A 13938-nucleotide genomic window follows, 5' to 3' on the forward strand; every position below is an offset into this window, starting at 1 on the left:
TTATAGGTGTGCGCCACCATGCCCAGCTGATAACATACTTTTTCATAAGTATTTGTTCACTCTTATTGGGAGTTAAAATTGGAGAAAAATACTTCCCTTCCCATCTCATTGCCTCTTGAGTTCTCCTCCTCCATATTCTCTACTTTGTCTACTTTTTTTTCTTTTCATATAGAAGTCACATATTTAACATATGTTTGGATCTGGTATAAAACTTGCATATGTGTTAAATTTGTTCTTAATGTCAAGAATGTCACTGAAAGCTGAAGGAAACCGAATTACATAGGGTGAAAAGCTTACAGTATATATAATTTTTAGTGCTTTAGGGTTTGATATATATGTCATGATCCTACTCTTGCTACCTACTAACCCCTATTATATTGAATATTCTAAAACAGTTCTTTGTTTGTTTAACCAAAGCTTATCTAGTACCTGCTTTGTGCTTGGCACTCTTTGGGGAAGCAGACAAAATAGAACAAAAGTTACATTCTAGTGAAATTAAATAAAAGTATTGACACAGTGCACTTGATTTTATTTTTAATGTTTAAAACTACAGGCTCAGATTGTTCTTTTGGTGATTCTACTTCTTGCCATTGCTGACTTCGTCATAGGAACATTTATCTCATTGGAGAGCAAGAAGCCCAAAGGTTTCTTTGGTTATAAATGTAAGTAAAGAAGATTAAATATCTTTTTAAAATTTATTTATGTTTTTTATGTAGTACTAAGGATCGAACCCAGGGCCTCATGCATGTGAGGCAAGTACTATACCACTGAGTTACATTCCCAGCCCGAATAAATACCTTTTAAAGAATGTATATTATAGCATTATACTGCTAACTAAATTTAATTAAACATTTTAGGTATTTTGTAATGTAACTTGAGTTAGTTCTGGTGATCCACACTCATTCTTATTTCAGTTTTTGTCACCTTTATATAGTCTGTACACTTGCAATAAAAGTCACCTTCATTTTCATCTTTTATTTTTCAGTGTTAGCAACAAAAGGTGATAGAATTTACAGAAATCAGTGATACTGAGAAAACATGCTTTTGATCTCTACTTCTTGGGGGCAGTTTGTAACTAACATGACCTTTTCTGTGGTGCTGGGGATCAAACCCAGGTGTTCTACCACTGAGCCATATCACCACCCCATTTTTTATTATTTTAGATGTATACTTATGTATCCCTTAACTATGGAAACACTTTGGAGAAACATTCATTGACATGCAATTCAGTGGATGAACTGCATGTATTCAATTAGTTGTTGTGAATTGAATTCATTGAATTCATTTTTTGTGCAGATATTAAAATATAACACAAATTAAGGTGCATACAGTGTTAATAGGCAATATAATCTTATGGAACCGCTGTCCTATATGTGTTCCATTGTTGATCAAAGTCTCATTATTTGGCCCATGACTCTATTTATAAACACAGCAGTTTAAAGGTGAGATTGTGAGAGCAACTAAAATATCTTAAGTTTCTTGGTGTAAGTGCCACTTAAGTTACTCTGCAATTTATATTAATTATGTGAGAATTTTCCTTAGTTTTTATATTTTATAATCTTTTATTTTTAACTGCTGGTGACATTTACTTGTCTAGGACTTCATTATTTCCTAACATTATATCAGTGTCCTCCCCATCCTCTATTGACCTAATTAAGCAACTCTGGACCTGTCTTTAAGATAGTAGGAAAGATTAGTTGCTGAGAGGCTTATCTCTAGTCAGCTAAAACCCACATTTTTAAGCCCTAAAAGCAAAAATCTTGTTTAGTTTCCCTGAGTTGTTTTCCCCAGATCTGTAAAAAGATACAGAATGTAGATCAATGCACTTCTTCCTTCAGAAAGCCTTACTGGAACCAAAAATAAATAAATAAATAAAACTAGCTGAACTAAATTGGAGCCTAGAGACCTCATTGGTTTATGTTCTATTGTAAGCTCCTTAATCTTGTTACTGACTGGAACATAGCACTGGTGTGGCTTGTACTTAACACTGACTCAGTTAGCTGAGCTGTTTTTTGAAACACATTGTTTTAAGGCTTTTACCTCAACCAGGGACACCCAATATTTGTGACTATTTGTGATTTCTATTCTGATTGCTAGTGTATATGACTGATTCAAACTGGGCTTTAAATTTGTTTCCTAAGTTGGAGAAGAGGCAAGCCAGAAATAAGTTAGTAGCCTTCTTTGATTGCCTTCTTTTCTGTATTTTGTGCTCTTATAAATATATTAGATTTTTTCCTAGTAATGAGTTTTTTTTCCACTTCATTTTTTAATATTATGTATTTTGGGGGAACAATTGTTTGCCATTTTTTCTTCTAAAAAAAGTATTAAAAATTACAGTGTGGGCTAGGGATGTGGCTCAAGCGGTAGCGGGCTTGCCTGGCATGTGCCACACTTGCCTGGCATGTGCGGGGCGCTGGGTTCGATCCTCAGCACCACATAAAAATAAAATAAAGATGTTGTGTTCACCAAAAACTGGGGAAAAAAAAATTACAGTGTATGGTTACTTCTAAAAATATCCCCAATAAATATATTTTCTTTCTTTTTTTTTTTTTTTACTCCAGTTGATTTTAAAATATCTGTAGATACCTTCTGAGCCATATTTTTTTCCTTTTCTTCATATCTCTGACATCTTATAAAGGTATTATATAGTTATATGGCATATTAACAGTGTATATTGTGTTCAAGTAGCACATCTGGGCTGACATTAGTTCAAGGTTAATAAATCTAAATGCTTTGGCACATGAGTTTTCCTTTTGGTAGTTGATACTGCTTTGGCTTTCCTCTTCATTATACTATGATAATTTTGGCAGTGTACAATTTATGCTAATGAACTCTTGAGTTCACATGACCTCCTAATGGTGATGTGGAGATATTCATGTTATCTTCTTGCCCTTTTCCTTTCTGTCCTCCTTTTGCCAAGGAATAGTGCCTCTTCTTTATCTGGATCCTGTTTCTTTTACTTTATCCAAGCTTGGTCTAATAATTCTCACCTTTGAAAATGCTGTCTTTCATTCCCCTTGTTACGACTTTACTTTTCTAGTTACCATTCATATATAAATTTCTCAGATCTTCACCTCCCACTTATTCCTTGTTATTTAAAAAAAAAAAAGACAAGCCTGTAGAAAACTTGCAAAAATAGTAAAATAAATTCTTTATGCTTTTTACCTGGATTCAATGATGAACCTTTTATTTTTATCTTTTTTCCCACATTTATCTTTTATATATATATATAGTAACAAATTTACTACATATATTATATATCAAATTATTATTATGATTGCCTTCTTTTGAGAGAAGTTGCAGTAATCATAGCTTCTTACCTCTAAATACTTCTGCTTATATCTAGTAAGGAAAAGAGTGATTCAGGAAATTTAACTTTGGCACAATACTAATAATATTTGACATATGGGCTAATACAGATTTTTCCCCAAATGTCTCTAAATATCTTTATAGAATTTTATTTTTCCTCCAGGATCATGTGTTTCTGTGTTGCATTCAGCTGCCGTGCCTTTTATTTTCTCCACCCCCAACCCCCCACCCCCCCAATGGTTCTTCACATACTGTTCAGTCTCCTTAGCCTGCCTTTGTCTTTTGTAGTGTTGACATTTTCAAGAGCAGGACATTTGTTATTTCAGTGGATTCAGGTTATTTATTCATTCATAGAGCATCTGAATGCATCACATCAGTGCATCACATCAGGAGGGGTGCATGTTTTCAGTTTTTCCCATTTTTGGTGGTATTTGATTACTCTGTCAAGTTGATATCTGGGAGTTTTTTGTGTTGTGAAGTCATCTTTTTTTAAGTTTTTGTAACAAATAAGTGGTTTGTATAGCGGTATTTTGAGACTGTGCTTAGCCTAGTCCCTATATAAAATCGAATCAATTTCATTTTAACTTTGGCTTCTGTCAAAGTGACAATCACATGTGCTAAATTCAGTGTGCAATTTTTTTATTCTTTGCCTCAGCAGCATTTCTCTTAGTTGTTTTTAAAATATTTTCTTGTTTTATTTTGTGTCAAAAACTCATTGGGCAGTGTATCTATTACTCCTCCTATTTCTACCCCTCTTCTTCCTGTCCTTTTGTTTGTTTGTCCCAGGGAGTGAACCCAGGGACTCTTACCCATTGAGCCACATCCCCAGCAGCCCTTTTTATATTTTATTTTGAGATGGGGTCTCACTAAGTGCCTACTGAGGCTGGTCTCAAATTTGCAATCTTCGGGTCTTAGCCTCCCTAGCCACTGGGATTACAGGCGAGCACCACTGAACCCAGTTCTTCCTATCCTTTAAATGCCGAGTTGCACAGGGTATGGTCCTTGCCTTCCAACCACTCTCTTTCCTTTGCTGATACTCATTTTCACGACTCAAAATAATTTATTCCTGATTCTCTCCTGTAAAATTTACACATGTAAATGTTGAAATATTCATTCAGTATATTTTCTACTTATTCCTTCTCATACTTTCCTATGTCAGCAAGTGAAAGAAACTTAACAACTCAGTGCTTCCTGTTTTCTACCTGCCTCCCTTAATTTCTGATTCCTCTAATTAGGCAGTATTCTACCTGTAGATTGAACCACTGAAGCAACCTCCTAATTGGTCTCTGTGCTTCAGAAGTTGACCCCTTCAGTCCATTATTGACACACAGCATCTATACAACATAATCTACCTTATGCCATTTGGGTGCTTCTAGCCTTACCCTGATTTTCCATTTTATTTAAGGTAAAATTTAAACTTTTATAAAATTTTGCATAATCTGATCCCTACTGATGTTTTCAATCTCATTTCATCTTTCCCTTTACTATAAGAACTTTACCTTGTAGTTCCTCAGAATATCTAAAACCCTTAAGGTTTATACTTGTTGATTCTCATTTCAGCTGTACTCTCCTCCCTGTTGATTGATCACATTGCTGATTCTTCTTCAGTAAACTGTCAGTTTAAATATTATCTTCTTGGTTATGTCCTTTAGACTTCTGTATTTAAACTGAATTAGGTTCTCTGTTTTATTCTTTATCATAGCACCCCCGTTTCCATCAGTATATTTATTGCCATCTATAATGACCTGTTTCTTATTTTGTAGTCCCTCCTCTTCAAGACTTTATAAAGTTTCATGAATGCACACACTGCTTATAGCTTATTCATATTATATCTATAAACATTTTGAGGTGTTAAATAACTTTAGAGAATCTGGCACATGATACTCAAATAATGAAAATGTCAAGTAAATGGTTATTTTAGTGTCAGTGCATGCCTTTCAGAATAGAAAAAGTAGGACTAGCTGAAACTATCATTACTATTGAAATGAAAAGAATCTTTACTTAGAGTACCTTAGCTAAAATTATCTGGCATGGGTCACCACTATAAAACAGATAAAGCTATGGACCCAAACCCCACAGATGCTAACATAAGTTAGAAGTAAGGGGCAGTGGGACTGATTTCAGATTAGTATGAAGTTTGTTTCCTTACCTACTTTTGTGTTTCTTTGACCTCTAAGAAGGAGGGGTTGTTCACACTTTGATTTTATATTTTGACTAGTGACAACAAGTCAGAGGCTCTTAAATAATTGGTAAGGGATACAAAAAAGTAGGACATGACCCAAGTCAGATCACCATTTTGACTGTACATGCCCTCATAAAAGAACAAAGGAATACTAATACTTGAATTAGGAAATATACATAAATTTGCCAATTTCTTGAAGAAAAGTTGGGGATCATATGCTCCAATTACTTTTGACCATAAAATTATTAAGGACTAATCTGCTATCATTTATTTCCCAAATAAATGTTCTCTATAGCTGAAATATTTAATGAAAACTTTGGACCAGATTTCCGAGATGAAGAGACTTTCTTTTCTGTATTTGCCATCTTCTTTCCTGCTGCAACTGGTATTCTAGCTGGAGCAAACATCTCAGGTGACCTTGCAGTAAGTACTTTAAAATATAATATCATACGGTTTTAAAAAGTGGTATATGTATTTTAAAAAATAGATTTTTAAAAAAATTATTATTGTCTTTCAGGATCCTCAGTCAGCCATTCCCAAAGGAACACTCTTAGCCATTTTAATTACTACGGTGGTTTACATAGGAATTGCAGTGTCTGTAGGTAAATAGTCTTCCAATTTTTATGTGTCTTAAGTTTCATAGTACACAGTATAAATATTCTCATAATATTTTCTAACTTCTAATTCAAAAGTATTTCCATAAAAAGACAGAGTTGCCTATTATAATTTAAAAGCAGTTCTAAGAAAACTAGTGGTGACATTTATACTCAGGCTTGGTGTGGCTCAGTGGTATAGTACGTGCTTCACTTGGATAAGGTCTTGGGTTCGATCCCCAGCATCATGGGGAATAAAAACAACACAAACTCCAAACTCACTGATTTTATGATATGAAGGTTTCATCATATTTCAGCTTTGCCACATATTACTGATTTATTGTGACATAATAACAGAAGTATATTTGTAAACTTTGTTATTTACATCAGTGTAACTTTGAAATTTCTCCAAACAAAAGTTAGAAATGCTAATAGTCATTATCATGATAAGCTGAATTGGCATTCAAGGATTTTTAGATTTCATTTATTATTAACAATCCATAAATACATCTCATTAATTTTGAAAAAAAAATGAATTCATATATTCATATATAGAAAGACATATGTGTACACACACACACACACACACACACACACACACAGGTTTAGCAAGCTTTGTGTTTTCCTTTAAGTTCCCAGCATGCTTATATACATTATATGTAAGCTAGCTTAATAAAATTTAGCTTTAAAGAATGATTTAATTGATTATGTTTCAACTTTTTAAATAATATTATTGTTACAGATGAATATTTTCTATTTTTATCTGACCCCCTAAAACTGCTAGCACTTGTATTTATTTTATACTGTGTATATTAGCCCTTGGAACAAGGGTAGTTCCTTTTCCCTGATGTTCAGTAGCTGGACCAGTAAAGACAGCTTCTGTATCACTGACTGTATAACTGGTTTAAGGCAAAAGAACCTTTTTCACCCCCAAAATTGCAGATTTAGAACTTTGGAACATGAAGCACATGAAAACATAGCTGCCATAGGGCTGACACATATCACAGGGCTCTGTACTCTCCCCATCCCCTGGTGGTTTCAGAGGGACCATTAGGGAAACATGTTTGCAAATTTGTTCAAAAGGTAGAAGAAGAAATTGAAGGATAAATAAGTATGTAGTCTTTTTAGTCATTAAAATATTCTCCATCTCAAACTCAGTTTTCTGTTTAGTCCTTACTAAATGCCTATAATTTTTATCTCATGTATGATGATACTTGATAAAATGCTTCAGAAAGTATAAATACTAGTCTAAGGAATGATGATTACCATTAACTATATATTATGTGTTATTCAAATAAGTGTTTCAAGGTAACTTTTAAAATATTTTATTATGGAAGTTCTCAATTTTACAAAAAAGTAGACAGCATTCTCTAATAAGTCCAGTATAACTATCAACCAACTTCAAGAAAGTTAGCAAAACTTATTAGGACATGGTTAATCTTGTTTTATCACTCTGTCTCATGTGTTATTTTAAAGCAAACTTCAGATGACATATATTTTCTTATTGTAAGGTCAATCATATTTGATTTGTTGTTGTTGTTTTCTTGTGCCAGGGATTGATTGAACCAAGGAGTACTTACCCACTGAGCTATATCCCCAGCCCTTTTTATATTTTATTTTGAGTTAGGGTCTTATTAAGTTGCTTAGGGTCTCACTACATGGCTGAGGCTGGCTTTGAACTTGCATCTTCCTGCCTCAGTTTCCTGTGCCACTGGGATTATAGGTGTGTGCCACTACACCCAGCTCAGGGCAGTCATATTTGAGACAAAGGTTTAAATAAAATTTTCATTCAGTAATATTCAAAATTCTTTCTCTCACAGAAGATTGATATTATTGGTCTCACCTTTGATCGTGCTTCAAAAGTGAAATATTTGGAATTTAGGAAATCATTTTTTTTCTATTTGGTCTGTTTATATTTACTTAAAGACATCTTAACCAAATAGGCCATGAGATAATTTTACTAATGTACCATTTTCACAACTCCATTTATACAATTTTTAAGTATTTGTGTGTAAATACTATTTTTAAAAAGTTCAGTTTCATTACTTGTACACTGAAGACCATGATACTTTCCAAATTTGTTCAAAGTAAAGCTATCTTAACTGTAAATTCAGTGTATACTATATATCTTGTCAGTACTTTGATTTCTTTATGAGTAGATGTAATTCCAAAATCATATAGATTTTAGCTATATTATTCTCTTGTCGCTGGTACTTCAGGTTCCTGTGTTGTTCGGGATGCCACTGGAAACATTAATGACACCATTGTAACAGAACTGACAAACTGTACTTCTGCAGCGTGCAAATTAAACTTTGACTTTTCATCTTGTGAAATCAATTCTTGTTCCTATGGACTAATGAACAACTTTCAGGTAAGTATTGAAGTTATATTATGCAGACAGACTGCTGTTAAATCTGGCTATTCATAATATAGCTATAAATTACAAGGCAGGGACATTGTTACCTTATATACTCCAAATTACTAACTGGGCATAGAGAAAAATATGAAAAGGTGAAAAATCTAGGCTCTTCGTGAGGAAAAAGACCTTGAGGATAACACTTTTATAATAGAGTATAAATTATAGTGTGTGTCTATATGTAGTTTATAAGAAAACAAGCATCGGAAGCATCTCACATATAGTCGTATTTGGGCAGTCTGTTTCTGGATTCTCCATATTCTGTTCCACTGAGTTTTGTGTCTATCCTTCCAACAGTACCATCCAGTCCACTAGTTTTTTTCCAGTATTATGTAAATATAATAATAGAATAATTGAGAATCGGAATATATGTAGAACTCTGTATTATGTAGAATATGCAAATTTTACTGTATGGTTTCAAGCAATTAACTGCTCTTTCAGTAGTTATAAATATTGGACCTAATTATGTAATAGTTTGTGTTTTCTAGTCATAAGACTAGGCAAAATTGTAGGAATGAAAGAAAGTATTCATGTCCAACTAATGATTCAAGCCAGTTCTGACATTGATCTTGTGTATGAAAGGCACAAATGCTAGTCTTTGCCCAGTGAGAATGCCAGTCAGATTTGTGCATTGTTGCCTTAAAATACAAAAGTGTGTTGTCTTTATCAAATCTAGTATGGACTCATTCAAGAAATGAGGAGTTTGATGTAAGTAAAGCTTTTTAATTTTTTTAATATGTTATTTTATTTTTGTTGTGGTGGAGATTGAACTCAGGGACCTGCCCATGCTAGGCAAGTACTCTGCCACTAAACTACATCCCCAGCCCAAGCTTTTTAATTTAAGTAATTTTAAAAAAATATATATTTTTTTAGTTGTATGAGAACACAATATCTTTATCTTATTTTTATGTACTGAGGATTGAACCCAGTACCTCAGGCATGCTACTTGAGTGCTCTACCACTGAACCACAAACCCAGCCCCATAATTTTTTTTTTTAAAGTACCTTGCAAAATGATACAAAATGGTGGGGAAAAAATCCTGTGAAAATATACATCACTTGTCTTTCAGAGAATGAAGGTGGTGGAAGAATATAACAAAGGAGTATGTTAATTGGAGTCTCCATCATAGTATATATACAGGCCACACTTTATAGTACTCTTTTACATGTAATTGCCTTTTTATACTCTAGGGAGTAAATTGGAATGTTTGTCTTCAATTATTAATTTTATATGTAGTCTTATGTTTCTTATTCTATTTTCATTTTTTAATGTCCTCTAAAACTTTTACTTACCATTGCCTAGTAATAGTATGTAAGCTTCTTTGTTCTGTCAGTTAAAGCCCTTTATCTTCTAAGTCCCACTTCCTTTTGTTTAGTCAATTCCGGTTATGGTATGAGTGTATATACATGTGCATGCACAAGGGCTTACTGCACTCTGTTCCTTTGTTCAGTACCTCAGTTGACTTGCTGTGCATCAATACACACACCCAATTTATGTCATTCATTTTCTTTTTACATTCTACCTTAAATGCTTTTTGTCTTTTTTCTCCTATTAGAGACAAAAAAAAAAAAATCTTGTTTTTCATTTTGATTCTATTATATATTGTGGGCAACACTGATAACAACATTATTTACTTTCAACATCATTATACTTGCTACTCATATTTCAACATTAAATTTTGGGCAATGCAGAGGGGATTGGGTAAATATTTAACTGGAAAACCAGAAACCTGGCTGGCTGTATAGCATAATATTTCTAGATGGTAAGCACAGAACATTATTTACCTCAATTTAAAGCTGGGAAAATGTAATTTCTTTCACATTGAAAGCTGGAAGGTTATTATGATATATTGGTAGTATCAGTTTTGCTTTAGTCCAGCCGCATTGTATATGTCATATTCTCTGTTCTATTTTTCCATTATTTATGTCCTCTATTCGCACTTAATTTAGCTTTGAGATCATCCCAGATGTGTGGAATCTTGTATATGTAGTTGAAGTTAGGGCTCTCCTCAAGGTAGAGTTGACAATGCTATCTAATCCAGCTTTAATAATTATTATGATAAATAGTACTTATGCAAAATAGATGGCATATATGAAACTGCTAAATTGTTATTAGAGGACAAAACAGAAAATCATCTTTTCAAGATTATTTCCTCACCAGGCTTCTCAGAGAAGTCAGTACTAACCATGTCTTGAAATGTTAAGAATTCTTCATATTTAAGTCTATTAGAAGATACAGGGAAATACATTTTAAGTAAAACAAGATGGTTCATGTACACCTGAAATCAAGGTTATGCCTCACGATCAGAAACTGCTCATAGCCAAATTTACATCTCTTAAAGTATTATAGTCAAGTTTATGGTAGTCATAAACAACTTTAACTTGATTACCTGCTTTCCTTAATGTCCTTGGCCTCAGTTGTCATATTCTTAGTCCATGTAAACAAAAGGTAGATCTCCACTAATGAAGTAATGTATCTAAGTGATGATCACCATTCACTGCTGAGAAATTTTTATAATGAATGGATCAGGCTAACAATGCTTGAATCTACCTTGAATACTTAAACAGCAGTCTTTCAGTTATATTTACTAGTTGTTTATATTTTGCTAAATGTTTTATCTGTCTGTATTTTTTCTTCTCAATTATGAGAATAAATTATAGACATCACAACATAATAATCTTGAAATTAAGGCATTCTGTGCAAGCACAGTACATTTTTCCCACTTAAGAAATGTAACATTGATGATATACTCTTATTTCACTTGTCCCAGTAATATCATTAATTTTTTTCCAACATTTGGTTGTGTTACTTAGTCTATGGTAGTTCTTAGCCTGTCTTAATCTTTATGACATTACATTTTGAACAGTCTGGCAAAGATGCTTTGCATTGTGTTCCTCATTTTGGATTTATCTGGTTGTCTCCTCTTGATCTAAAGGATTAATCCTTTTTGTCATTGTTTAAGAAATTTAAAAAGGTATTCACTAGGAAATATTTGAACACAGAGAAAGCAATATAATGAACCTAATGTACACATTGCCCACCTCCAAAAGTTATTAATGTATGCCTAGTTTTTGTTTATTTTTAAATCCCCATCCCAGTCAGTTTATTTGGGAGCAAACCGAAGACTTTATATCATATCTGTTCAGCTGGAATATTTCCATGTTTAACTCTTAAGGACTTATTTTTTTTTTTAAATAATAACCACAATACTATCTTAACATCACAAAAAGAAATTATCTTTCTGATGGAAGTTCTTATACCTCAGTATAACTGTCTACATCTAACAACCAGTTTACTGAAAATATAGAGATGACAAACACAGGTTAAACTTAATGGAAATGTAGGCAGCAAACTCCAGGGTGTAGGCTTTCTAGAGGAGATATGGCATAAAAACAAATAAATAAAATGAAAACGGAGTGTGAACCTGTAGATTGAAAAAGACCTGAGATACATCAATCAAATAAATGTAATCCTTTTTGGATCCTGATTTAAATAAACTTTTAAAAAGTCAAGAAAAAAGGGATGATCGAGGAAATGTGAATGCTGTCCAGATATGGTATTGTTAAGAGATTAATTTTTTAAGCCAGGACAGTGACATTGTCATTGCAGTTTTCAAAAATCTTTACCTGTTAGAGATGAACACTGAAACATTTATGCACTAAATATCTGGGATTTTTTTGTAAAATAATTCAAAGACTGACTTTGTATTGAACATTGATTGTAACCTGGTGCTGGATAATTGGTGATTCATTATAAACTTCTTTGTGTCATTATGTGTATTTGAAATTTTACAAAATTTAGGAAAACATTTTAGGATTAGTGGTAAATCCAATTCAGAAATTTGTAATGCAAATTATTATTGCACATTGTTATTGTTTACTATCATCAAATTATACCCAGGATTGTCTCATTTATTAGAGTAATAAAATTGTGACTACATATTCTTTTTCATATTATTTTTAAGACTTCTTTTTCTTTTTTTTTTTTCTGGTCACTTTTATTTAAGGTAATGAGCATGGTGTCAGGATTTGCACCATTAATTTCTGCGGGTATCTTTTCCGCCACTCTTTCTTCAGCATTAGCATCTCTTGTAAGTGCTCCCAAAATATTTCAGGTAAGTATTTTCATATTGCAAGCTTTATTGAAGAGGGATCTAAGATAAAATTTTTACTTTGGGATTGTTAATATTTTTAAATTATTTGCATCTGTCAAACCTGAAGTATATGATACATACATGTGCACATATCATGGTGTACATTTTATGTATAAGATGCACATGTTTATACATTTTGTGTATTTATTCACTATCAAGGTATAGTAGTCTTTGAATTGTTCCTTTAGAAATGATGATGGGTTTGCTTTTTGACAAACCTAGCATAAATTTTCACAATCTTTACCAAGAATTAGGAGTGTAATCTAAACCATAAATCAGTGGTATAAGGAAAGGGCTTTGGGGAGTGGCTCAATGATAGAGCACTTGCCTACCACATACAAGGCCTGTTCAATCCCCCAGACTACAAACATATTGGGGGAAAAAACATAATAGAGAAATGTCATGTCCAAGTTGACAACACCAATGTAAATTATTTATTTTACAAATATTTGAACGCTTAATATGTGCCACACATAGTTAACTGCTAAGGTTATAATGGTAAATATGATGAATATTATTTTCCTTTGATGGACATTAAACATGGAATAGGAAATAAATACTTTTTATTATGAATGTATGAAAATTAACTGTTGATTTTACAGCCTTGTTCTTAATATTATAATATAACCAGTAAGATATAGAATATATTTCTTAAAACAGAGTTCAATGATATTTTAAGAAAAGTGGTTAAGTTTTATGAGGATTTTTATCTGTTTAGAATTTAGTCTTGGTTTTCTTAAAGTTGTTACACCTATGCCATTCTTATCAAGTTGGAAAACTTCTGTTTTATTGTATTTTTATTTTTACACCTGCTTGTCTGATTCTTTATTCATAAATAGAAGAGTTTCAACATGGGAATGGGGGTAAAACAGAGAAAACTTAAGAGGTAGCCTAAATTAGTTACCATTCCAATATTTGAAATGTCTTAATCACTTTCAAAATTTGTAGGTAAAACATCATGAGAAGTAGAGAAAGAGGATTGGGATTAGAAACATGGGTTCCTTTCCTGATTAACCTATTGAAACTGTAAGCAAATTGTTATCTAATTTTGATAGATTCTAATGTTTGCTTCTTTTTAATCAGGCTCTTTGTAAGGACAACATCTACCCAGCTTTCCAGATGTTTGCTAAAGGTTATGGAAAAAATAATGAACCTCTTCGTGGTTACATCTTAACATTTTTAATTGCACTTGGATTCATTTTAATTGGTTAGTTATATAAATGATGTGTTAATATAGAGCTTGGCTCATTTGTATGTAGAATTAGCTCTTAACATTGAATTATTG

The 13938-nt window shown here is 32.6% G+C and overlaps 1 protein-coding gene across 2 annotated transcripts in view; it reads left to right on the top strand.

Annotated features, from left to right (window-relative positions):
• The window catches only part of Slc12a2 (solute carrier family 12 member 2), a 99453-nt gene that overhangs the window by 41233 nt on the left and 44282 nt on the right, over positions 1-13938 (top strand). For both annotated transcript variants that reach the window (XM_076856693.1, XM_076856694.1), the window contains exons 7-12: positions 554-662; positions 5787-5914; positions 6009-6093; positions 8304-8455; positions 12507-12614; positions 13737-13860. In XM_076856693.1, coding sequence (XP_076712808.1) covers positions 554-662; positions 5787-5914; positions 6009-6093; positions 8304-8455; positions 12507-12614; positions 13737-13860 — 706 coding nt within the window. The remainder of the gene's footprint in view (positions 1-553; positions 663-5786; positions 5915-6008; positions 6094-8303; positions 8456-12506; positions 12615-13736; positions 13861-13938) is intronic.

Source organism: Callospermophilus lateralis, chromosome 5 (genome assembly GCF_048772815.1).
Source record: "Callospermophilus lateralis isolate mCalLat2 chromosome 5, mCalLat2.hap1, whole genome shotgun sequence".
NCBI lineage: Eukaryota > Metazoa > Chordata > Mammalia > Rodentia > Sciuridae > Callospermophilus > Callospermophilus lateralis.